The sequence below is a fragment of the Penaeus vannamei genome, chromosome 9, assembly GCF_042767895.1.
Source record: "Penaeus vannamei isolate JL-2024 chromosome 9, ASM4276789v1, whole genome shotgun sequence".
Classification (NCBI taxonomy): Eukaryota; Metazoa; Arthropoda; class Malacostraca; order Decapoda; family Penaeidae; genus Penaeus; species Penaeus vannamei.
This window is the reverse complement of record NC_091557.1, coordinates 35,575,885-35,598,838: the sequence shown is the minus strand read 5'-3', so window position 1 is coordinate 35,598,838 and position 22,954 is coordinate 35,575,885. Positions and strand designations below refer to the sequence as shown.

The 22,954-nt window shown below is 37.5% G+C and overlaps 5 protein-coding genes and 1 non-coding gene across 6 annotated transcripts in view; 5 read left to right on the top strand and 1 right to left on the bottom strand.

The window, feature by feature from the left end:
• Positions 1-1,080: 1,080 nt before the first annotated feature.
• LOC138862615 (protein lethal(2)essential for life-like) lies at positions 1,081-2,050 on the top strand. Its single transcript, XM_070125080.1, has 2 exons — positions 1,081-1,480; positions 1,692-2,050. Exons 1-2 carry the CDS (start codon positions 1,196-1,198, stop codon positions 1,923-1,925), a joined length of 519 nt encoding a protein of 172 aa, XP_069981181.1. The 5' UTR covers positions 1,081-1,195; the 3' UTR covers positions 1,926-2,050.
• Positions 2,051-4,916: 2,866 nt separating this feature from the next.
• LOC138862614 (protein lethal(2)essential for life-like) lies at positions 4,917-6,356 on the top strand. Its single transcript, XM_070125079.1, has 2 exons — positions 4,917-5,865; positions 6,016-6,356. The coding sequence occupies exons 1-2, from the start codon at positions 5,572-5,574 to the stop codon at positions 6,247-6,249; spliced, it is 528 nt and encodes a 175-aa protein (XP_069981180.1). The 5' UTR covers positions 4,917-5,571; the 3' UTR covers positions 6,250-6,356.
• Positions 6,357-9,381: 3,025 nt separating this feature from the next.
• On the top strand, positions 9,382-11,021 carry LOC138862586 (uncharacterized). The gene is made up of 3 exons (XM_070125022.1): positions 9,382-9,543; positions 9,614-9,775; positions 10,848-11,021. The coding sequence occupies exons 1-3, from the start codon at positions 9,382-9,384 to the stop codon at positions 11,019-11,021; spliced, it is 498 nt and encodes a 165-aa protein (XP_069981123.1).
• LOC113820679 (heat shock protein 22) lies at positions 10,248-12,157 on the bottom strand. Its single transcript, XM_027373023.2, has 3 exons — positions 11,922-12,157; positions 11,195-11,416; positions 10,248-11,058 (listed from the first exon to the last, which is right to left on the bottom strand). Exons 1-3 carry the CDS (start codon positions 12,069-12,071, stop codon positions 11,023-11,025), a joined length of 408 nt encoding a protein of 135 aa, XP_027228824.2. The 5' UTR covers positions 12,072-12,157; the 3' UTR covers positions 10,248-11,022.
• A 2,861-nt stretch (positions 12,158-15,018) lies between these two features.
• LOC113812716 (uncharacterized) lies at positions 15,019-18,006 on the top strand. Its single transcript, XR_011398753.1, has 6 exons — positions 15,019-15,622; positions 15,737-15,958; positions 16,075-16,531; positions 16,666-16,884; positions 16,994-17,500; positions 17,617-18,006. It is a non-coding gene; the product is annotated as an uncharacterized protein (transcript).
• A 2,585-nt stretch (positions 18,007-20,591) lies between these two features.
• The window catches only part of LOC113812714 (serine-rich adhesin for platelets), an 8,671-nt gene continuing 6,308 nt past the window's right edge, over positions 20,592-22,954 (top strand). Inside the window, exons 1-5 of the mRNA XM_070125021.1 lie at positions 20,592-21,115; positions 21,233-21,454; positions 21,573-22,037; positions 22,172-22,390; positions 22,500-22,954. The exon at positions 22,500-22,954 is cut by the window's right edge and continues 58 nt beyond it. Of these exons, the coding sequence (XP_069981122.1) occupies positions 20,687-21,115; positions 21,233-21,454; positions 21,573-22,037; positions 22,172-22,390; positions 22,500-22,954 (1,790 nt within the window). The 5' untranslated portion in view covers positions 20,592-20,686. The remainder of the gene's footprint in view (positions 21,116-21,232; positions 21,455-21,572; positions 22,038-22,171; positions 22,391-22,499) is intronic.

Genomic DNA, 22,954 nt, shown 5'->3' with positions numbered 1-22,954 from the left:
ACAGAAATGAATGATAACGATGAAGTTCTCGTGATAATTTACTTATTTTGTCGCCAATAGATGATAATATATACTAGCAAGCTTTATTTGTGCCTACCAGAAGTATTAAATGCAGTATATTGATAGCTTTATTATTCTCAAGAAGAAAAGTACTAGCTATTTATAACTGCATTATACCTATCCTGGGATGTTCGAAGTGCGCTTTTATTTACGCATGTTATATCCATTCTAAACTCGCAGTTTGGAAGACCCGTCTATGTTATGAGTAGTAGATGATAACCTTTTAGACTTGCTTTAAAGTGCGTGGATGATTTATTTTCTTTTTTTCATTACTTTTGTGCGAAACAATATATAGATGATATTTTGAAATTCTTATTTCGTTCATCTTCTTCATTTAATGCAAAAGCACAACATGAAAGGATTTCTTCGTCGGTAATTTCACTAACATTACTAACAGAGACCACTCTGTTTTCTTCTGCGAATGATTCTGTCACTCATATCTCGTATTGCGGTCGTTTGTTTACATTGATAGCAAGCTGGAAGCTGGGTCTGTTTTTGACGAATTCGGGAAGGCGAAGCAAACCAAACCAAACCATGGCTTGCTCGCGTTTCTCGTCGAAAATGCACTTTCTGTATTTGTGTATGCGTATGTATGTGCTTATTTGTATTCAAGATCTACATATATATGTATATCTCTATATGTGTGTGTGTGTATATATATATATATATATATATATATATATATATATATATTTATTTATTTATTTATTTATTTAAAAGTATACGTTTCTCTGCGTGCGCGATTGTGTGTGTGTATGTTAGTGCGCGTATGTGTTCTTTTGTCTCTCTATATAAATAGTGATCATACAGATGATGGAAAATACCTGTAAGAAAAATTACTATTTAGGCATTTTTCGGAAGGTTTCGCCGAAAGCAATAATTTGAGCTAAGTTGAAAACTAGAAGTTTCACAAGATTTCGAATCAGGATGATGCCAAGCGTGCCATAGTGATGCGTCCAGAAGGAGGTGGAAAGTGGGCGCACACCCAACTCGCGCCACATAAAAGCCTCAGCAGCCGCCTCTCGCCAGACACAACGGAAACAACACTCGGTGAGAGAACAAAGCAAGCTGTAGCTTTATCTGCATTTCCACGAGTCTTACTCTATCATATTGAAACGATAAACGAAAGAGAAATATGGAGAACAAAACTACTACCTCCCTTGCTGAACAGAAACTAGAAGCTCCCGAATGCAAAGAGGATTCACTTCTCCCCATTGCTGAGAAGGGACTCTTCTTCCACGATTCCTTCTTCGAGGATATTCGGAAGCACTTTGAGACAGCCATCGACCAAATGCTGGACATTTGGGGAGAAGCCAAATCCGTGAGTGATCTGATGAGTAGTTACAGACGTGTAAGAGACCGCAATATGCAGCAGGAGAACCAAGTCATGGCCTTCAGCGAAGACGACCACAATCATAAGGTTAGTTCTACAATCTAAAATCCATATGGATCACACTCACTAATTTTGATATTTATTTAAATGAATAGAAGAAAGAAGTTACAGAAACTTCAAATTGAATTTTTCTTCAGTAGTTATCCAAGTAAAGGAAATAGAATATTTAGATTTCAATTATAATTACAGTGCAAAGGGAAAAATTAGAAAAGTAAATACTACTCAATATCATATACAGGTTGTACTGGATGTTCATGACTTCAATAGTGGAGACGTTAAGGTCAGAGTGGAAGATAATCAGGTGGTGGTGGAAGGTCGAGTGGAAAAGGAAGAGGGCGACTTCAAGTCCATGAAAAGCTTCTGTCGACGTTTCAACTTCCCAGGCAAAGTGGACATGGAGGCCGTGACTTCCGCAATGTCTTCCGATGGCGTGTTGACTGTCACGGCTCCGAAGGTTCCACAGGCAGCATAAGAAGACATTTCATTAACTGTGATTGTAATCTAATCTTAAAGTCGATGTATGCTTAATAACTAATTATGTTTGGTAATGTTCAAATGAATAAGATTAGTTTTCTTTAAATAAATTGTATTTCTTCATATGCGTGTTTGACTTTCCTTGCCTTCCTGCCGACTGCCGGATAAATTGCATAACAGATGGTTCTTCGAATCTCTTGAAGAAAAATAACAGTACCAAATGCAAAGTGAAATCACTGCTTCCAACTGTTGTGACCTGTGCTTTCATCATTATCTTTTGAAAATACTAGTAGAAACGACTAATGGTCTACCGAGCTGTTGCAAAGATTGCATAGCTGATGGTTCTTCGAAAACGATGGCCAAATAGATGATACCACAAGTAGCATAAAAAGCACATTTCATTTGCTGAAATTATAATCTAATTTTAAGATAATGTAAGTTAGATTAACTCATTATTGTTGTTTTGGATAATGTTAAAGTATATATATATTATAATAGATTAGTTTTGTTTGCCTTCCTTTAATGCCAACTTATTAAAACAATTTATTGTTTATTGCAACATAGTTTTCATAATAGATGGCTCTTCGGAAAGAAGGGTTCACTTCCGATTACTATGACCTGTGCTCTCATAATTATTTTTCAATGAAATAGCTAGCGAATCTAACAACAACAAATGAATTAAAATGTATATATTTCCATTAATACATTTGACAAACAGATAAACACACACATATATGTGTTTGTATGTTTGTGTGTTTGTGTACTCATTGGGCATTGTCTGTTTATGTATGTATGTATATATATATATATATATATATATATATATATATATATATATATATATATATATATATATATACGCATATATACATATAAGTATATACATTAACATACATGTATGCGTAAGCTTATAATTATATATATACATATATATGTATATGTATATATATACACATAATTATATATATATATATATATATATATATATATATATACATATATATATATACAGACACACATACATACAAGTTCATAATACATACATACACATCAATATGAATATATCAAGCATGTGTGTTTCTGTGTGTATATACATATACAAATATATATCCATATATATGTACACACTCATATATATATACATACGTACATACATATATATATTTGTGTGTGTCTGTACACACACACACACACACACACACACACACACACACACACACACACACACACACATATATATATATATATATATATATATATATATATATATATATATATATATATATATATATGCATATGTGATCCCTTAAAGCAGTTATATATTTGCATGAATGTATATATATATATATATATATATATATATATATATATATATATATATATATATATATATATATATATATATGACTTCAAGAGTGGAGACGTTAAGGTCAGAGTGGAAGATAATCAGGTGGTGGTGGAAGGTCGAGTGGAAAAGGAAGAGGGCGACTTCAAGTCCATGAAAAGCTTCTGTCGACGTTTCAACTTCCCAGGCAAAGTGGACATGGAGGCCGTGACTTCCGCAATGTCTTCCGATGGCGTGTTGACTGTCACGGCTCCGAAGATTCCACAGGCAGCATAGGAAAACATATTTCATTAACTGGAACTGTAATCTAATCTTAAAGACAATGTGTTTAAGGAGCTATTTATTGTTATTTTTGATAATGTTAAAATAAATAATGATTTTGTTATTTTATGAATAAATTGTATTTGTTTACATATACGACTTTTCTTGCCTTCCCTTTTTGCTAAAATGTTTTGATAACAGATGGTTACCTAAGTAGGAAGTACTTGAAATGTATACACACATATACATATGGTATGTTATAATCATCTTTCTATCTCTCTAAATGTACATGTGTGTTTATGTGTGTTTCCGTGCGCGCGTTTGTACATATACATATCTGTACTTATATTGTCCTCACACCAATACACACAAAGAATGTTTGTGTGTGTTCAGGCGCATTTTTGACCGTAAGATAATTCAAGAATTTTGACAATTCTCGAAACATCCTTCTTGTCAGATATCTTGGTCTGGTTTCGTAACCAAACATTTTCAAACTTCCTCTGCTACACTTTCATGACGTCACAACAGTAAACAAACCGACAACGTGACCGACGGAAATGAATGACAACGATGAAATTCTCGTAATGATTTACTTATTTTGTCGCCAATAGATTATGAAATATGCTAGCAAGTTGTTTTATCTACCAGAAGTTCAAGCTATTTATAACTGTATTATGGCTTTCCTGGGAAAACCATAATACAAAGTGCGTTTTTATTTACCGATGTTATTTCCATTCTAAAGTCGCAGTTGAAAGACCCATCTTTGTTATGAATGGTAGATATTATCCTTTTAGATTTGCTATAAAGTGTGTGGACGATTATTTCTTTTTTTCATAACTTTTGTGCTACGCAATATGTATAAGATATTTTGAAATTCGTTTATCTTCTTCAGTAAATGTAAAACCACGACAAAAAATGATTTCTTCGTCGGTAATATCACTAACATTACTAACAGCATCCACTGTTCTCTTCTGCGAATAATTCTGTCACTCACCATCTCGCATTGCGGTCGTTTGTTTACATTGATAGCAAGCTGGAAGTTGGGTCTGTGTTTGACGAATTCGGCAAGGCGAAGCAAACCAAACCAAACCATGGCTTGCTCGCGTTTCTCGTCAAAAGTGCGCATTTTGTATTTGTGTGTACCTATGTGTGTGCTTTATTGTATTAAATATATATATATATATATATATATATATATATATATATATATATGCATATCTCTATATATGAGTGTACTTATGTGTGCGTGCGTGTGTGTGTGTGCGTTAGAGCGCGTATGTGTTATGTATATATAAATAATGACCATAGAGGTTTATCTGTTAAGTATGTGGGATAAGGTCGGGCCATCATAAGTAGGCAATGAAAACTTCATCTCAACAGTGTCTTGTATTTATACGTACGTACGTGTACACTTTGAAATGAAATCATTAGAATTTATTAGGAATTCAATATGCCTCTAATGGCTGTCATATCTTCAGATATATATGATTAATTGTTGATTATTCATTTTTTCATAATACACATGAGCTTTACACGCATACACACACTCACACATATAAATGTGCGTGTGTGTGTATAAATATACATATATAACCACACGCGCGAATAGTTTCATAACTTTTAACATGCGGAAAACATAGATAACAAGCCCTGCAGATAATGATAGTGAGAAAGAATGAGAGCACAAGGAGAGGAAAAAGGGAGATAGTGATTAAAGGAGCAGAAAAGTCAAAATGATTATATATTCTAGGATTGTGTATATACATACATATTTTATACACATATATTCATAGAAGAAGAAAGAGAAAATTAAAACTAGAAAGTTCAAGATTATCTAGATAGTCGCCAAGCGGGCCATAAGCGCGTCTCCAAACCAAGCAGGAAAGTGGGCACACAACCAACTCGAGACACATAAAAGCCTCAGCACCTTTCCTGCAACACACAACGAGCCGCTAGTCCTTCAGAGAACAAACTAAACTGCAGCTTTCTCTACAACACTACCACTTACTATATCACTCCACGTTGCTTTTATTACAATATGACCAAAATGGAGAACGAAAATACTGTGTCTCACGAAGCGACGACTGGAGAATCTCCCAAAGGCAAAGAGGATTCACTTCTCCCCATTGCTGAGAAGGGACTTTTCTTCCACGATTCCTTCTTCGAGGATATTCGGAAGCACTTTGAGACAGCCATCGACCAAATGCTGGATTCTTGGGGAGAAGCCAAATCCGTGAGTGATCTGATGAGTAGCTACAGACGTGTAAGAGACCGCAATTTGCAGCAGGAGAACCAAGTCATGGCCTTCAGCGAAGACGACCAGAATCACAAGGTTAGACAAATGAACTATTCAGATTCACGATAGCACTACTTTTCTAGAATAATTTGAATCAAGCAGACGACTTATTAAGACAATTGCGCAAATTTAAATGAGAAGGAAAGTACTAGAAAAATTACTATCCTGAACTGATTTTATATACAGGTTGTACTGGATGTTCATGACTTCAAGAGTGGAGACGTTAAGGTCAGAGTGGAAGACAATCAGGTGGTAGTGGAAGGTCGAGTGGAAAAGGAAGAGGGCGACTTCAAGTCCATGAAAAGCTTCTGTCGACATTTCAACTTCCCAGGCAAAGTGGACATGGAGGCCGTGACTTCCGCAATGTCTTCCGATGGCGTGTTGACTATCACGGCTCCTAAGGTTATAGAGAAAGCGTGAAACAGGGACATGTTTCATTAATGTATGTAATTGTAAGAATTATAATCTGTGAGTTATGTATTCTTAATTTTTAAAACAGACTAAATTAATAAAGTGAATGAGGTTATTCAAATAACTGACTCGTTTACGTATTACCCTACACTTGCACAGTATGGTATTAATTTTGAATGTTGCACGAGTGTATAAGTGCATATAGATGATAAGTATATAGATTAATAAATAAATGAATAGACATATATTTATACTATATTTTATACATACATATACACAAAAAATACTTTATACATACATATATACAAATATACTTTATATATATTTATACATACACACACGCACATATATATATACATATATAATGAGGAAAAATATACAGAATGACAGGCTGGTTGTTCTGCAATACGTTTACTATTCTTTGATGCCAGATGACTATTGAAGATAATAATAATAAAACAAAGATATATCACCAACTAAAGAAAGTTCACTTCTTCCAATGGCTTAACTTGTCTCTCATGATTCATTTGCGATGATACTGGGATGCAGTTCGAGAAATCATTCAAGTGAAATCCTTGACACAAGAGACGCCAAATTTACGAGTGACCTTGATTGATGTTATAATGATAAATATTGCATATATATATATATATATATATATATATATATATATATATATATATATATATATATGTATGTATATATATATATATATATATATATATATATATATATATATATATGCATGTGTGTGTTTGTGTGTGTTTATGTGTCTGGCTTGTATATGCATTGGCAATTATTCGTGCATCTACATGTAATAAAACATCAGAAAAAATAATTTATACAATGTAGAAAAAAATACATTGACAATAGAAAATATAATTTACATTGATTTTATGCGTAGGTTGTGTTGATATACATGACTCTAAGGTTGGAGACGTCAAAGTCAAAGTGGAGGATAGCAAACACGTGGTGATGGAGGGTCGAGTGGAAAAGGAAGAGTGCAGGAACTCCTTCACAATGTTTGAATACTTATGTGAAAAAAATAGGGATATAATACTCTCCGTGTATTCACATGCATAAATGCAAGCTGTAAGGCCTTATGTGATTAATTCTATACTATTCACACACAAACATATTATTATACATGCAGTATATATACATGTGTGTGTGTGTGTGTGTGTGTGTGTGTGTGTGTGTATACACACACACACATATATGTATATATATGTATATACGAGTATACACACACACATATATGTATATATATGCATATATATGTATATACGAGTACACACACACACACACACACACACACACACACACCACACACACACACACACACACACACATACACACACACACATATATATATATATATATATATATATATATATATATATATATATATATATGTGTGTGTGTGTGTGTGTGTGTGTGTGTGTGTGTGTGTGTGTGTATGAATGCATGCATATGTGTATATATATATATATATATATATATATATATATATATATATATATATATATATATATATATATATATATATGTATGTATGTATGAATGTATGCATTTGTATATATATATATATATATATATATATATATATATATATATATATGTGTGTGTGTGTGTGTGTGTGTGTGTGTGTGTGTGTGTGTGTGTGTGTGTGTATGTGTGTGTGTGTGTGTGTACATGTGTTTATATATCTGTATGTGTGTGTGTGCGTGGGAGATTGAATGGAAGAATTCCATTCATAGAATGGATCAATGTTTGTTTACAATTGGCTTGCATATTTTGCCTCTTGAACTGTTCAGTGGTTCGAAATAGAACTGGTTCTTTGCCAGCTGCCTTTGGTTACGTAGTCTTTGCCTGCACGTGATGGATCTTTTTCTTATTCAACACCTTTCTTTTAGCAAACTTTGAAGAATATCAGTCATGTCATCTGAAGTTCGGACTGCAACGTTAATATCTCCCAGCTGAAACATCCTGTCTTCTATAATTCATTTTCGAAAATAATACAAATGTTTTGTGAGAACCATCAACCAAATCTTTATTAAGTGACAGAATGCGAGTGCGAAACTTTATGGTTATTGTAGAAGCATGAGTTTAAATTAGTGCAACAGCATTCGCAGACAAAGATACTGTGTTCATTATATGAACATTCTCTCAGTGGGTACATTCCGTAGAGTCATGGTAGAGTGAGCAGTTAGCTGCCTCTATTGGAAGGTCTTCGGATATCATTGCGGCAAATGCAGAAGGTATGAATGAGAGTGGATAACTTCATATCCAAAGATATTTTCATTCATTCCTTTTTCTACAAAAGAGGTAGGTATAAAGATTATATAAAGCTATCCTGCCACAGCTAATCTCATCGGACAGCAGCCTACTTAATCTTAACATTTAATATTTGTGATTTAACTGAAGAGAGTCACCAGGCACAATCGCGTGTTCAAATGCAGGTGGAATGTGGGCGCAGAACTAATTCCTGCCACATAAGTCTCCGCTTCCACCTCTAGCTAAATACAACGGAAAGCACAACGCCTTCGGTAAACACAGTTCGAATGCTGCGTTCGGAATTCCTCGTCCTGCTCGTCCAAAGAAGTTAGACAAGATGTTTTGACCGTTCGAAGCCTCTACTTTCTTGTCCTGAACAAGGTGTCCATCTCGTGTATCTTGCCCTCCTGCGGAGCTGAGCGAACAGGATGAGATGACGTCACAATAGCATTTGCATGTAAACAATGACAGTTGCAGGCAACCACAAGACATTGATGAATAGTTTTATGGCCCTTTATTGATGTTCTTAAAGGATATCTTTGTGTTTGTCAGTTGCAGGTAAGTTAAATATGCATCACAGGAGTTACAAAATCTATGCAGTGTGTAAACTAAAGACACCGGTATGATAAATGAGTGAATCTCTACTTACGAGCTGGTTCCATTCTGGGCAGCGAGGGTCTTGGAGGTTCTGAAAGCGGCCTCTGTCCTGCTGGTCCTGACAAGTTGTCTGGACGAGCAAGACGAGGAGTTCCGACAGCAACATAATCACAATATTACCTGGTTATATCTTCTCTGAAAACCAATGGCCAAGATGGAGAACGATAATTCTGTCTCTCATGAACAGAAAATTGGGGAGGCTTCCGAATGCAAAGAGATTCCCCTTTCCCCATAGCCGAGAAGGAACTTTTCTTCCATGATTCTTTCTTTGGGGATATCCAGAAGTACTTTGAGACAGCTGTCGAACTAATCCTTGATATGTGGGGAGAAACCAAAGCCATGAATGACCTCACGAGTGGCTTTACACCTGTGCGAGAACGTAATAAAACGATAACTAAAATTACTGCTTTCGAGTAATTCAAAATGATCTCATATCCAGGTGGTATTGGATGCCCAAGACTTCAAGAGTGGAGACGTTAAGGTCAGAGTGGAAGGCAATCAGGTGGTGGTGGAAGGTCGAGTGGAAAAGGAAGAGGGCGATTTCAAGTCCATGAAAAGTTTTTGTCGACGTTTCAACTTCCCAGGCAAAGTGGACATGGAGGTCGTGACAGGATTTTTTTAATCAATGAATGTGAATGAATGTAAGCTATGTATTCTTAATTTTTGGGCACTATGAGATTCCGATGGCGTGTTGAGTATCTTGGTTCCTAAGTTTAAAGAGGAATCGTAGACAGGATGACAATGTTTTGATATAAAATCTAGATTATCAGATTAGAAGGGATATTATTCAATACATTTAGGGTATTTATTTTGCTAAATATATATCAATGTATTAAATGCCTGTTCCATATATATATATATATATATATATATATATATATATATATATATATATATATATATATATGTATGTATGTATGTATATATATAAACTGTTTTCATTTGTCCTCTAAATATGTGCTGTTAACATGATATAAATATGTGTATGTGCATGTGTGTGTGTGAATGCTTTTGTAAGTGTGTATGCATTTATGCGTATACAACGGAGAATTAGGAGAAGAAAAAAGAAAACATCAGGTCTATCATGATTTTATTATAGAACGCCATCATTGAATGGAAATGAAGCCTTACAGGCAGTGTGGTAAGAATATCTTTACAACAGCCATCGCGGAAATCTGTCTTGCTGTGGTTATTCTGGTGTGCACGTGTTTCCTCATCCCAGAATTCCACCAACCCGAAGCGAATCTAGTACAAGCTTGTCTTTCCTATTAAGACATTTAATAAAACATGAAATTCTGAAATGAATTGCGCAGATCTGCATTCTAGTCTTTCTGTATGAAAAGCCGTGCAGTTCAGTCCTTCTCTGGCCAGTCTGGTAAGGATGTTAAAGGATGTCACCTTCCTTACATGTCTGTCAGTATTCGTTATCATGCGCATTTGTAACCGAGGACTGGACTCGATAATCGTCTTTCGTAATCAGCGCAATTAGATTATTTTTTTAACTGAATCGCACGTGACATGAATCTGGCCGGCTTTGCGCACTTAGGAGGCGCAATTATCACGCATCCGCACTTGTTCAGATATTACATCATCGCACCTGCAAAAAATCCGGCACCTTCCAGTCTGGTGTTTTGGCCATAAGTAAAAAATGCTCCTGAGAATAACATCGACAGGAATGCCTGGCGAAGATTTTTACAAAGCTCTTTCCTCGTGAGGATTTTCCCAAGGTCTTCTTCCTCAGGAGGTCTTTTCCATCTCCGGCGAGTCCATTCGCCGGCGTCTTCAGTGTTCGGCGCACACGAGACGAGCCTTCTAATTTTGCATTTGTGTTCAATCCATTTTCTTAAACTATGAAATGTCTCCAGTGCTTAAATCAGATGTTACCTGTCGGAGAGATAAAATTATGACACTCATAAGTTAATATTATTAACATGAGAAATCCTGATCTAAATATGTTCTTCCTAATTCCAATATCACCCACGTGGAAGGAATAAAAGTTTAATAATACTGTTTCACTGACCTTCTTAGCTACGGTGATGGTGAGGAGGCCGTCGCGGGACAACACTGACCGCACAGTATCAACGCTGACGAGGCTCGGGAAGAGGAACCGGCGGTAGAAGCCCTTCCTCGAGGCGGAGTTCCCTTCGCCGTTCTCCGCGCAGCTCTCGATGATCAGCTCGTTCTCGTTCACCACGTCGAACCTCACGCCGCTCTCCATGAAGGCCTCCACGTCCACCACGATCTGGACAGGAGCAGGAGACATCCGAGGTTGTAGTGTAAACAAAGCAATAGGGTCGGATCTTACATGACGTGCTCATACATTGCAACCGAAGCGAGAACAGGTTGTGGAGAAAGTGAGGTCCTGTTTCGCCAAGTTTGTTTTAGACCAAGGTAAAAAATACCTTTGGTTCTGGCAACTCGACCGACCGTATTTTTTGCCGACTCAAACATTCTTATCGCTAAATAACCGTCTACCATAACTCTATAACCATGGTTTTCAAAAAAAAAAAAAAAAAAAGCACGCTGAGCGATACTGCACCGGCGATATTGCACAGAGCGAGCACGCATCATCTCGATATAGCAGTCATCTAAGATTTAGAATTTGAATTTAAATGTCAGTTTAAATATATTTAAATCTATTAAAAAAAACACCTACCTGAACCAAAGATTTGTTGTTGTTTTTACTTGGCTTTATGAAAAAGCTTCCTTAAAAGTTTCATAATAATAATAGACATCTCTCAACTAACCTTGTAGCACTGGTTGTCCTCGCTAAAAGTAGGCCTATGGTTTTCGTGCGAATTACGTTCCTCAAAGCCTCCAAATGTGCCAATGCGGTCACTCGCTGAGCCGGATTGTTCCTGCACAGGGGATGGGACGTACATCTGAATCGGAGCCATGTTGTTTGTACACGCACACACACACACACTAAAGACAGATGCAAGCGGACGTGTAGTTTATCCGAATACTGAACGAGCTGTGACTGAGAACGCTGTCGGAACGCGAGATACTTATAGGGCGCGACTTGGCCACCGCCCACCACCTTGCCGTGCCACATGACGTCATAACCGAGTCTAATATCTCCCTAACAGTATATCCTATACTTTCCTTTTACCGAAGAAATGTTTAAAGTGGCAGTCCGGTCTCATGCCTGGCAGAATTGTTGTTTCCACTCTCATGAGCAGAATATTCAACATTAGTCCATAGTTTTGATGCATTTAGCATCTGTTTACACGTGCGTCTTCACTAATAACCTTGTGACGTCATTCTGACGTAATCTCCTCGTCTTGTTTTGCTTTATTAAACCAATAAGAAACAAGGAGTGTCGATGTGTATATATGCCAAATATGGCCAATTTTATGCCACAGGCAGAACGTGTAATAAAATGGCTGTGTATGTTTCCTTTCTTTCTTTCATTTTTAACGAATCATTGGTTAATGTCGTACCAATAATCTGTATTCGGTGTCATCACTGCTAGATTTTTATGTTTTTATGATATAGAAATTTCTCTCTCTCTCTCTCTCTCTCTCTCTCTCTCTCTCTCTCTCTCTCTCTCTCTCTCTCTCTCTCTCTCTCTCTCTCTCTCTCTCTCTCTCTCTCTCTCAGGTGTTTTTTTTTTTCACGAAGTTAATAATTACCTGCGTCGGAATTGTTTAAAAAAGAAAACGCTTGTCTTTTACACCCAATTAAACCTTATTAATGTGATCCATTGTGTGTAGGTTATTAGATTTTAATGCAGGTCGCAAAAATAAGAAATATAAATTAATAAATAATAAATGAGTCAGCTTCTCTTCCGCCTTCCATCGTGACGTCATTATGAGGTAACATTTAGAGCAATTCTTGCCAGATACTGCCGGAAGAATTATTTTAGATTTCATCTTACCTACAGAAAATACTTGATATCTCTCATATCAATGAAATGAAATACTTCCACAGTGTTCTTGTCCTATAGCTACTAACATCATGACAATATTCATAACTAATAATAAGTGATTCTGAATAGAAGAGAGGCACTGAATTGGGTTGGTTACCACTGTGTGTGTGTGTCTGTGTGTAAATGTACATATATATATATATATATATATATATATATATATATATATATATATATATATATATATATATATATATATATATATAGATATAGATATATATATAGATATATAGATATAGATATATATATATAGATAGATAGATAGATAGATAGATAGATAGATATAGATATAGATATATAGATATATATATATGTGTGTGTGTGTGTGTGTGTGTGTGTGTGTCTGTGTCTGTGTGTGTGTGTGTGTGTGTGTGTGTGTCTGTGTGTAAATGTGTATATATATATATATATATATATATATATATATATATATATATGTGTGTGTGTGTGTGTGTGTGTGTGTGTGTGTGTGTGTGTGTGTGTGCTTATGTGTGTGTGTGTGTGTATGTGTGTGTGAGTGTTTATGTGTGTGTGTGTGTGTGTGTGTGTGTCTGTGTGTAAATGTATATATATATATATATATATATATATATATATATATATATATATATATATATATATATATATATATATATATATACATATATATGTGTGTGAGTGTGTGTGTGTATGTGTGTTTATGTTTGTGTGTATGAATGAATGGATTAGTCCACTTTTCAACATCTCATATCACAAATATAAAAAAAACAATAGTGTGCTAAGAGATTCCCTATCATTTTATCATGACATGACATGTAAAACTATGTTGTTAAAATGCGTTTTTTTAGGAATATTGTAAGAATAATTAGACGGCAAATCGCAGTAATATTGATATTGGCAGAAATTGCTGCAACGACTTTTTGCAACTCGAATGAGTACTGTTACTTGTCTAATTCCCTTTTATTATTATTGCCATTTCGTCACAATCATTATCATTCTTTACTACCACCATCATTATTATTGTTATTTTTAGTATTATTGTCATCATTATTATTATTGTCATTATTGTCATAATTATTAACAATATTATTATTATCATAACTACTACTATCGTTATTATTATTATCATTGTTATTATTACTATTATTACAATATGATAATCATTATTGGGATCATCGCGATTGTTATCATTATCATTGTCATTATTATTTTTATAATTATTATGTATCATATTATTATTATTATTATTATTATTATTATTATTATTATTATCATTATTATTATTATTATTATTATTATTATTATTATCATCATCAATATTATCGTTATCATTATTATCATCATTGTTGTTGTTATTGTTACTCTTATTAGTATGATGATTATCATTTTCAACATCATATTATTATTATATTATCATTATCATTTTCACCATTATAGTTAATATCATTACTGCCATTATTATTATCATTATTGTAATTATTATCATCAATATGATAATCATCATTATTATTACTGTTTTACTATTACCATTATTATCATTATCAGTTTGTTTATGTTGTTATCATTATTATTACTATTATTATGATTATTATTATTATTGCTGTTCTTGTTATTGCTATTATTGCTATTATCATTGCTATCATTCTCGTGATTATTAGGATTATTGTAATTATTATCATTATTATCATCATTAGCAGTATCTTCACTGTCATCATCCTAATCATTATCATCAGTATTACCTACTTTACTATGATTTTCAGTATCATCCTAACCAGCCGTTGCTGTCATTATTTGCTTAACTGTTGTAAAAACTGATGTTATATGTGAGTTATTTAGGTTATCACAGTTCTTTATTATCACTAATCGCAGAACGAGATCGAAGATTCCAGAACGTTCTCACCCGTAGCAGAAGGCATCGGACACTGCCATGACGTCATTCTATACGCGTGGGGGTATGGGCGTCGGTCCAAACTCCGGCACATAAAACTTGGCGCGAGGCACTTCTCAGCATACAGTCTTTCGGCAACACTCGCAGTGAACACATTGCAGCTTCGGACTCCCTGAGCCAACGTTCTTTATATTTCTCAGCTGTAAGCCTCAAGAGCAAGCATGGCCCCAATTCAGAAGCACATTTCATCTTTTACTGAAGAGAATTCAGACAGAGCGACCAGCAAGACCTTCACAGCCAGCAGTTGCTTTAACACAGCCACAACAAGCACTTCAAACAGCAGCATAACAGGCAGTGACAGTGCTATCGCCTCTGACCGTGACAGTCCAAGGAATCGCATCACCCACTTCGACAGAGACGGAGAGCGAGAGGTCGCGCTGCCCATCACCTCACGAGGTCACTTCTATCATGACTCCTTCTTCAAGGATCTCCGAGAGCATTTCAATGATGCCGTAAAGGAAACACTGGACCTGTGGAATTCCAGGTCACCTTTCGAGGACGACCTGCTTTGCTACAGACGAATGCGAGACCTCAACCTCACGGAAGAGACTCAGGCTCTTTCCGTCAAGCAGGACGACAACTCTCACCAGGTAAATGTCGTTCACATGCAGTTTACTGTTGTTGAACTTATTACGGAGGAAATCAGTTGTTTGTGTCTCTGACATAATATTTTGTTATTAATAGATACATGTTCCTTTCCCCAGGTCGTGATTGACGTGCGCGACTTCATGGACGGCGACATCAAGGTGAAGGTGGTGGACGACAGCGAACTGGTGATCGAAGGCAGCGTCGAAAAGCGACGAGATGGCGCCGTCTCAAAGAAGACTTTCTGTCGACGCTTCTCATTCCCGGGTCTCTTGAGCGAAGACGCTGTGTCCTCGTCCATGTCGGCAGATGGAGTTCTTACTGTCACTGTTCCAAAGAAGGTGCGTGATAAAAGCTGTCGAAATGGACTGAATACAATCATCATTTACTGGCGGTGCATTATCTGAAAACTTTTTACAGACAAGGAACCTTCATTTACATGAAATTCTTCTTCCAGATTTCATTGACAAACAACAAGGAGGGCCAAACTATCAAAATCACTGCCTCGCACAAAAAGTCTGCAGATGCTACAAAGACTCACACGAACACCACCAACGTCGAAACGAAACAAGTTAGTGTCGAAGGAAAAACAAGATCGTCTGGAGTGAAAGTGCAAGAGGATCAGACTCAGTCGACGGTCTCAGAACACGCAGGACTCGAGCGATTCGACGCAGGCCAACCCACTTGCTTCCTTCCACCTTCTTCCCATTTCGGAAAGAGGGCCTTTCTTCCGCGATTCCTTCTTCCAGGACACTCGAAAGCAATTCCAAGAAGCCGTCGACCAAGTCCTCAAAGAGTGGGGACAAGTGGACTCTGCGAGCGACCACATGAACATGTACAGGAACTTGCGAAAGCAGAACTTGCAGGAAGAGAACCAAGCCGTCGCCTTCAGCGAGGACCACCAGTGTTATAAGGTCAGTTGAAAGAGCATTCAGTACTGATACATTTGACTTCATTTTATCAGGTAAACAATCCATTGCTTCATAAACTCATGCTGCTGCATCCATGTGTGTGAATCAATATTAAGAAAATTTTCAAATGAATTTAGATTGTGGTGGATGCACAAGACTTCAAGGAAGGCGACGTCAAGGTCAAGGTGGTGGACGAGAATGAGCTAACAATCGAAGGCAATTTGGAGATCAAGCGAGACGATTCCGTGTCCAGCAAGAGTTTCTTCCGCCGTTTCTGCTTCCCAGGACTCGTGAGCGCCGACACCGTGACGTCCGGGATGTCATCTGACGGCATCCTCACTGTTACTGTGCCAAAGGTAAGTCTGCAAAGCATTTTCACTAATTACATTTTATATTATGGATTGCAAACAACTTTTGATATAGTCCTTTAAACACAGTTCAATAATCTCTACTTTCTTCAATCAGATATCTGGATCGAAGGCCAGTGCGGTTTCTGAAGCGTCATCTCAGGTTTCCCAGACTTCCTCTCAAAACACAGAAGAAAAACAAACTCTCACAAAGGTATCCAAATCAGAACAGCAAAGTTTTCGTTCCGAGTATCAGAATGCATCTACCAGAAGGACTGAAGCGACATCGTCACTCGCAAACAAAATTACAAGTGAGGAAAACCAAGAAGGCGCCAATAGTAGAATCTGTGAAAGCGGAAGCTCGCTTCTAGAAAGCACACAGTCAAGCAAGGACGCAGTGGACGACCAGTGGCTTCCCATCTCCTCGAAGGGTCAGTTCTTCTCTGATTCCTTCTTCAAAGACGTCCGTAAGGACTTCGAAACGGCTGTCAACGAAGTCCTCAGCAGGCATGACATCATGAGGAGTGCCAACGACGAACTCTCCTGCTACCGTAGCCTCCGGGAACGTGAGCTCAAGGATGAGACTCAGGCGATGAAGACCACGGAAGATCAACACGGATTTAAGGTGAGCATATGACATCTTGGTGAAGTAATATGATCTCAAATGAACATTAGAATTAACCTGTCTTCGCAGTATGTCTTACGTTAAATAATACTAATAGTTGCTTATATCCTAATTAGGTAGTGTTGGACGTTCACGACTTCATGAACGAAGACGTCAAAGTGAAGGTGGTGGACAACAAGGAGGTGGTGGTGGAAGGTCGTGCGGAGAAGAACGACGGAACCTTAAGGTCAAGCAAGAGCTTCTGTCGACGCTTCACTCTTCCTGGCGCAGTGGACATGAATGCTGTCACCTCCGCCATGTCCTCCGACGGTGTCCTCACCATCACTGCGCCCAAGGTTTAAAAATTGGGTCACTGAAAGCTTCAACGAATCCTTTACAATGATAAGGGAATCATATGTTACAGACGTTGTTGATGGAGTTGTTTATTGTTGATATTTATAGACCTGAATTGCGATATATTTTTTCTGAATCTATTTTCATATGAAATAAAATATATTTGTCTATAATGCATTTTACCTAACCTATATTATATCATATATGTAATCTTTATGAATGGTTTTCTATCGTTATACTTGTATTTCTGGTGATATTCCTTATGCTCAGAATACGCATTGCCAAAGTTATACAACGATGCACATGCTACAGGCTCTTGTGCATGGCATGTTGCCATGCTACAGAAGCATGCATAGATATACATATATACCGTGCAATACAAAAATACCTCTTTAAGAAACATTCTTGAACAAATAAGTAGCAGTCTCTAATATCCTCTGTTCAAGAAGAAAGCTGCAGAGTTAGCACTTGTCTGGCACCAGATAACCCGATAAGAAAAAAAAAACGTTTGTGATTTCCGTTACGATGTAATGGACCAAAAGTCATCAAACCCCAGTGAAACTTTAGACTTCACAGCTTCACAGAACCATGTTGATGTTCTTGTGATTCTTTACGTTGAATATGAAAGGAAATAAAATTCAGAATCGCAGAAGTATCCAAACACACACACACACACGTGTGTGCGTGTGTGTGTGTGCATGTATGTATATACATATATATTTCTATATATAAAGGCAGGGATTTAGCTTGTAAGGACAAAAGCCCTTGCTTCTTCATTTCCTATTATTTATTTTACAATTATATTTTGCTATATACCTGGTGTCTGTTAACAATAGAAGGAAATGGAACATGGAAAATTAATGTCTATTTTCAACGCAAAAAATAATTAAGATCATTAATGAATTAAGGCCATGGTTTGGAGGTAAGGTCACAGCAATTCTTTTGAATATCGGGTCAGACGACATTTATTTCAAGGAAAATGAAAAAAATGAAAATCCCGAATCTTTTTTATTCTAATTTCCCACCGATATTGTGACGTCCGCGAAAAAATAGCAAAAAAATCAATACAAATCAAATTGTCTATGATTCATTGTGTATGGTATCGTTTCTCCCGTCCTCAAAACAAAAATAAAATATATTTGGCGAAAATATCTTACTCTCATTTGCCATGTCATATCTATACTCTATCTTGAATATTTCTGATTTTGATTTCCAAAATATCAAATTCTGGTTGAAGAAGTATTTGTCTGTTTTCATTCAACTCCTCGAAGACTTGCAGTAAGACAGAATTGTACTTCCTCCAGGTGAGGCTGGAACTGATACATTCCTTTACTTCTGATCTTTGGAAGGTAGGAGGTATACTTGTCTTATTTTGGTGCTGGGGATTTTCTTTTTTCTTTTTTTTCTCTTTTTTTTCCTCCCACCGACATTTCATTATGACCAGACGCCCGCTATTCAAGAAAAAAATTGCTGTGACCTAAGAGGGGTCTCGCTAATCCACAGTGGCGGCAAAGATGACCTCATACAATACAAAATTATGCTACAATGTGTGTAACAACACAAGCAGACAAAGGCAAACGTGAAGAAAATGAGATCCTCTGCCAAAACATTATATGTGATATATATGTGTGTCTGCGTGGTTGTGTACATATTTACATTCATACATACATATATATATATATATATATATATATATATATATATATATATATATATATATACATACAATCATGCATATAAACACGCCCACATACACACACATAAAGACATACACATGTGTGTTTGTGCGTGTGTGTGAGTGTGTATGTGTGTATCTGTAAGAGTGTGTGTGTGCGTGCGTGCGCATGTGTGGTGTGTGTATGTACGTATACATCTCGTGCATATATGTATATATATACATGTAAGTACTGCATGGATGCATGTATGTAATGTATACATATATGTATGCATGTGTGTTTATGGTTCCATGTCGTGTAACATAATCATGCGTCGAGTGATACAACCGCTATATTCATGTAAACGTTTATATAAGGTCATCAAGGATCACAATAAACTTCGTCGTCCAAATTTGGTCAAAAGGAATCCGTCCATATTTGGTCAGAAGGAATGATTCACCCTACAACAAACGGGATCAGATTTCTTCGATTTCTTTGTGAGATCTGGAGGAAAACGTGGAGATAACCTACCTTCTGTCCGATTTCTTAACTGTATATCTTGCCAAGGAATGGCATTGTAGTACCACTTGAATGAACAAACGAGGGTTCCAAATAGATGGTAATATGTAATCATTGTTAATCAGGATATATATCAGATATAGAAAATTTGACATCTAACACAAGGATTATTAATGGTAAATATATTGTAGATCGTGAATAAGAAGGAATTATGATAATGATAGTGATAATAATAATGATAACAACAACAATAATGATAATGATAATAAAATGATAATAATAATAATGGTAATAATAATAATAACAATAATGACAATAATAACAATAATACTAATAATAAGCATCCCGTCATTATCGCGTCTGCTACAGGCATATAGCAACTCCATCTTTACCATATTGGGAATATGAATGTCATATCAAAAACAAATTGATACACAACAAAAGGAATAACGAATCAACCAGAATTTTCTCACAGTGCGAGGGAGGGAAAGGAACGCGCCATGACATCATCAGGTATGCCTGGGCGGTGGGCGTCGCTCCAAGTCGGGACACATAAAAGGTGGCGGTTCGTCTGACCCGCCAGTTACTTCTACGCTAACACTTGCAGCGAACACACCGCGAATCAACGATCCTCCGCTTTCAAAAGCTTCTTGATCTATCTGTATACAGAAAGAGCAAAATGGCCCCAATTCAGAAGCACTTCTCTTCTCACGTTGAGGAGAACTCAAGCAGCGCAAGCAGCAAGGCCTTCACGACCAGCAGTTCCTTCCACACAGTCAAAACGTCTTCATCCCACAACAGTGCAATTGCCAGTGAAAGCAAAACAGCCACGAACAGTGATCAGCCACAGGCACGCATCTCCCTCCTTGAAAACCAGGCTGACCGAGAGGTTATGCTGCCCATCACCTCACGGGGTCATTTCCACCACGACTCTTTCTTCGAGAATCTCCGCCAGCAGTTCGATACGGCCGTGCGAGACATGCTGGATCTGTGGGATTCACGCTCACCCTTCGAGGACGACCTTCTCTCCTACAGACGAATGCGAGATCTCAACCTCACGGAAGAGACTCAGGCTCTCTCCGTCAGCCAAGACAAAACGTCGCATCAGGTAAGTGGCTTCCACAATAATGATTTATCTTATGGTGATACATACGTATCGTCATCTGTTGTATATTGGTTGTACGAATGAATTCCTTAAAGATGCAATAATGAGCTGACTTTCCAGGTCGTGATTGACGTGCGCGACTTCATGGACGGCGACATCAAGGTGAAGGTGGTGGACGACAGCGAACTGGTGATCGAAGGCAGCGTCGAAAAGCGACAAGATGGCGCCGTCTCGAAGAAGACTTTCTGTCGACGCTTCTCATTCCCGGGTCTCTTGAGCGAAGACGCTGTGTCCTCGTCCATGTCGGCAGATGGAGTTCTTACTGTCACTGTTCCAAAGAAGGTACGTGATAAAAGCTGTCAAAATGGACTGAATACAATCATTTATAGGCTGCGCATTGCATTATCTGAGAACTTTTTACAGACAAGGAACCTTCATTTACATGAAATTCTTCTTCCAGACTTCCTTGACAAACAACAAGGAGGGCCAAACTATCAAAATTACTGCCTCGCACAAAAAGTCTGCAGATGCTACAAAGACTCATACGAACATCACCAACAACGTCGAAATAAAACAAGTTAGTGTCGAAGGGAAAACATCAAGATCGTCTGAAGTGAAAGTGCAAGAGGATCAGACTCAGTCGACGGAGTCTCAGAACACGCAGGACTCGAGCGATTCGACGCAGGCCAACCCACTTGCTTCCTTCCACCTTCTTCCCATTTCGGAAAGAGGGCCTTTCTTCCGCGATTCCTTCTTCCAGGACACTCGAAAGCAATTCCAAGAAGCCGTCGACCAAGTCCTCAAAGAGTGGGGACAAGTGGACTCTGCGAGCGACCACATGAACATGTACAGGAACTTGCGAAAGCAGAACTTGCAGGAAGAGAACCAAGCCGTCGCCTTCAGCGAGGACCACCAGTGTTATAAGGTCAGTTGAAAGAGCATTCAGTACTGATACATTTGACTTCATTTTATCAGGTAAATAATCCATCGATTCATAAACTCATGTTGTTGCATCCATGTGTGTGAATTAATATTAAGAAAATTTTCAAATGAATTTAGATTGTGGTGGACGCACAAGACTTCAAGGAAGGCGACGTCAAGGTCAAGGTGGTGGACGAGAATGAGCTAACAATCGAAGGCAATTTGGAGATCAAGCGAGACGATTCCGTGTCCAGCAAGAGTTTCTTCCGCCGTTTCTGCTTCCCAGGACTCGTGAGCGCCGACACCGTGACGTCCGGGATGTCATCTGACGGCATCCTCACCGTTACTGTACCAAAGGTAAGTCTGCAAAGCATTTTCACTCATCTCATTTTATATTATGGATTGCAAACAACTTTTGGTATAGTTCTTTAAACACAGTTCAATAATCTCTATTTTCTTCAATCAGACAACATCGGGATCGAAGGCCAGTGCGGTTTCTGAAGCGTCAACATCTCAGGTTTCCCAGACTTCATCTCAAAACACAGAAGGAAAACGAACTCTCACAAAGGTATCCAAATCAGAACAGCAGAGTTTTCGTTCCCAGTATCAGAATACATCTACCAGAAGGACTGAAGCGACATCGTCACTCGCAAACAAAATTACAAGTGAAGAAAACCAGGAAGGCGCCAATAGTAGAATCTGTGAAAGCGGAAGCTCGCTTCTAGAAAGCACACAATCAAGCAAGGACGCAGTGGACGACCAGTGGCTTCCCATCTCCTCGAAGGGTCAGTTCTTCTCTGATTCCTTCTTCGAAGACGTCCGTAAGGACTTCGAAACGGCTGTCAATGAAGTCCTCAGCAGGCATGACATCATGAGGAGTGCCAACGACGAACTCTCCTGCTACCGAAGTCTCCGGGAACG

Excerpts from the sequence above, each read along its gene's own strand:
- LOC138862615 (XM_070125080.1), top strand. The coding sequence starts at position 1,196 with ATGGAGAACAAAACTACTACCTCCCTTGCTGAACAGAAACTAGAAGCT. Across the intron at positions 1,481-1,691 it reads AAGACGACCACAATCATAAG|GTTGTACTGGATGTTCATGA; the intron begins GTTAGTTCTACA and ends TATCATATACAG.
- LOC138862614 (XM_070125079.1), top strand. The coding sequence starts at position 5,572 with ATGACCAAAATGGAGAACGAAAATACTGTGTCTCACGAAGCGACGACT. Across the intron at positions 5,866-6,015 it reads AAGACGACCAGAATCACAAG|GTTGTACTGGATGTTCATGA; the intron begins GTTAGACAAATG and ends TTTTATATACAG.
- LOC138862586 (XM_070125022.1), top strand. The coding sequence starts at position 9,382 with ATGCAAAGAGATTCCCCTTTCCCCATAGCCGAGAAGGAACTTTTCTTC. Across the intron at positions 9,544-9,613 it reads TCACGAGTGGCTTTACACCT|GTGGTATTGGATGCCCAAGA; the intron begins GTGCGAGAACGT and ends TCTCATATCCAG. Across the intron at positions 9,776-10,847 it reads CAGGCAAAGTGGACATGGAG|GAATGCCTGGCGAAGATTTT; the intron begins GTCGTGACAGGA and ends TAACATCGACAG.
- LOC113820679 (XM_027373023.2), bottom strand. The coding sequence starts at position 12,071 with ATGGCTCCGATTCAGATGTACGTCCCATCCCCTGTGCAGGAACAATCC. Across the intron at positions 11,417-11,921 it reads AGGACAACCAGTGCTACAAG|ATCGTGGTGGACGTGGAGGC; the intron begins GTTAGTTGAGAG and ends GCTCCTGTCCAG. Across the intron at positions 11,059-11,194 it reads CCATCACCGTAGCTAAGAAG|GTAACATCTGATTTAAGCAC; the intron begins GTCAGTGAAACA and ends TCTCTCCGACAG.